Source organism: Oratosquilla oratoria, chromosome 6, assembly GCF_046742065.1.
Source record: "Oratosquilla oratoria isolate Oo_2021 chromosome 6, ASM4674206v1, whole genome shotgun sequence".
NCBI lineage: Eukaryota > Metazoa > Arthropoda > Malacostraca > Stomatopoda > Squillidae > Oratosquilla > Oratosquilla oratoria.
Window position 1 is genome coordinate 68,541,117 of NC_134782.1, and position 2,500 is coordinate 68,543,616.

General features: G+C 41.0%; 1 protein-coding gene across 4 annotated transcripts in view; it reads right to left on the reverse strand.

The window, feature by feature from the left end:
* The window catches only part of LOC143026568 (beta-1,4-glucuronyltransferase 1), a 114,881-nt gene that overhangs the window by 17,260 nt on the left and 95,121 nt on the right, over positions 1 to 2,500 (reverse strand). For all 4 annotated transcript variants that reach the window (XM_076187179.1, XM_076187181.1, XM_076187180.1 and 1 more), the window contains one exon: positions 749 to 924. In XM_076187179.1, the coding sequence (XP_076043294.1) occupies positions 749 to 924 (176 nt within the window). The remainder of the gene's footprint in view (positions 1 to 748; positions 925 to 2,500) is intronic.

Consider the following 2,500-nt stretch of genomic DNA (forward strand, 5'->3'; position numbering starts at 1 on the left):
CGATTTCCTCCCGTTCCACGTTTGACAGCAGATCGTTCTTTTGTATCACTCGGACTTAATCAGCCAACCACTGTTCTGTAACGATGTTTCATACCCTCTGTCAATCCATAGAGTTTGCATCCTCTTCCCATATCCTATCTTCGTTGGGCCGCTCAGGGTTTAGCACGACCCCACTTCCATGGTAATCTTTTTGGTCCGCTTCTTTCTTCTTGCCCTGGTGGTGACGGGTTGATCATCTTTTGTGCTCTGAGCATGTCCAGGAGGCCCTGTTCTACCTGCTTGGACAATAGTAATTTCAGAGGGCCCTTCATCCCCTATGTGGTGCACTTGCCCGATACATGCGCCCAAGTCAGTAATTGGATGATGGACACCACGTGCCTGACCCCGTGCCGCACTAATTTAATTTTCTAATCAAAATAAATATAAGATATTACAGAGACATCACATATAGTAAAAAATAATAATTAGTTAAATTAGCATCATACAGAATCCGATAATGGCGAAAAAGAATTGAAAAACACACACACACAGAAAATATTTTCTACATGCAAGTAAAAAAAAAAGAAAAAGACACATCTCATTCATCAAAGAGAAAAGGAATGAGATACGAGTCCAGGTGTATGACTTGGATGCCGTGTCACACTACCTTGGTGTCTTTACAGGCAAACACCATTTAAGGAGACTAGGGGGAAAGGAAAAGATGTGGGCGGGCTGGGCATAGACGACAGACACTCTGTGTCAGACTCACTTCCTGCATTTGCGTGCCTGCTCCGAATCAAGGAAGTTGGACAGTTTGGTGCTGAGACCCGGAATGGGCACGATGTCCACATCCACTAGGAAGACAAAGTCGGTGTGGCAGTTGCTCCGTGCGACGTTACGTAACATGTTCTGAGGGTATGCCATCTTCTCGCGCCAGGACAGCATCTGCGGGGGGGAGAAAGAATGACTTGTAAAACATAGTGCCATATGGATTAAGGTTATTTTCTCTAACATGAAAACAATTAGTCTACAACGCCACAGCGAACTAAATGATTTTCATTGCTTTAGCCTTAACCTTTTCACCGCCGAAATTTGGGTAAATTTAGGTTTTAACTGATTAGAATCGAATTTATATTAAGATATCTGAACTTGTCGGTAACTACCACCTTCATACAAGATATATGAAACCGTGAAGGAATATTTGAAGCTCAATATTTCTTATTTCTGCCTTCCCTACTTTTAAAATGAATTTAAGAACTACAAGATCTCTTTTTCCTATCGGTTACTTGTCCTTTAGTTATTTAATCGCATCAAGTTTTTTTTGTAAAGATCAAATCTGTTCTTGCTGGTGCATCCTCACCAATATACTTTGTTGGTTCTTTCACCCATTGGGTCATTATGTTGTCGATATATACAGCAGCATACTCTCCTATGAATTTTCACTTCCACCTGATTCCTACTTCTCATGTTTCACCTTTATACAATTTTCTATGTTTATTGCAAACCGTTTTGGCTATATTGTATCAAATCCTCACGTTCTACTTTATCCCACGCTCTCGTCTTTAATAGGATTAATACCATTGTAAAGTCTTTTCCTTTTTCCTCCATCGTAATTCTCATATATATTACTTCAGTCTTCCTTTTTTCCACACCTATTTGGTTCACTTTATTTATTTGTTTATTTATTTATTTCCCGCTATCATCATACGACTTCCGCCATACGGGGTACGATTATTTTCCATCTTTATCTTGAATACTTATAATCAAACGCAGCCGTCGCAAGCTGCGAACCGAGGTCCACTGAGCGGTTTGATTATTTGAACGACATTGCTGCTACTAGCGATTCGTTCTATAATTGAATACTTACATTTCCATTTAATTTTTCTAGACAAAACATTTTATATATCTTTATTTTTCATTTATGTAATCACTGATTTCTAATCTTGAAGTCAATCCATGTTAGTGTACTCTGTCTATAATGAATTTAATTCGTTACTTCTCTTTTTTCTTTCATCCAATGAAAATATGCCTTCTCATCGTACTCCATTTCTATATGTCTAAAGCCAGTATTTCTCTCTCTTCCTCTGCGTCTTACACATATTTTTTTCTCAATTTCCAAGCAAGCATGGATGCATGTGTGTGTTTGTGTGTGTTCGTTCATGCGTGCGCCCGTTGTGTGTGTATGTGTGTGTGATTCACCATAGTCTTGGATCACGTGTTGGACTCATGATCGACAGCTGTTTCCCTACCGGAAGAGAGCTCAGAGCTCGTATATGACCGATCTATGGGTAATGCTGTGACCTGTGCTGTGACACACACGCACCACACACACACACACACACAACTCCCCGCCCACAAGAGTTGGAGTAACGATCCGCAGCGCAGCGATACTGAAATAATTTCAGTCCTGGGTGGGATTCGAACCCGGACCGCCGCAGTGGTAGCCGGGAACTCTACCACTGCGTCACGAGTCGTGTGTGTGTCTGTGCATGTACCCAGTTGTATCTTACAGTTAGGGGAA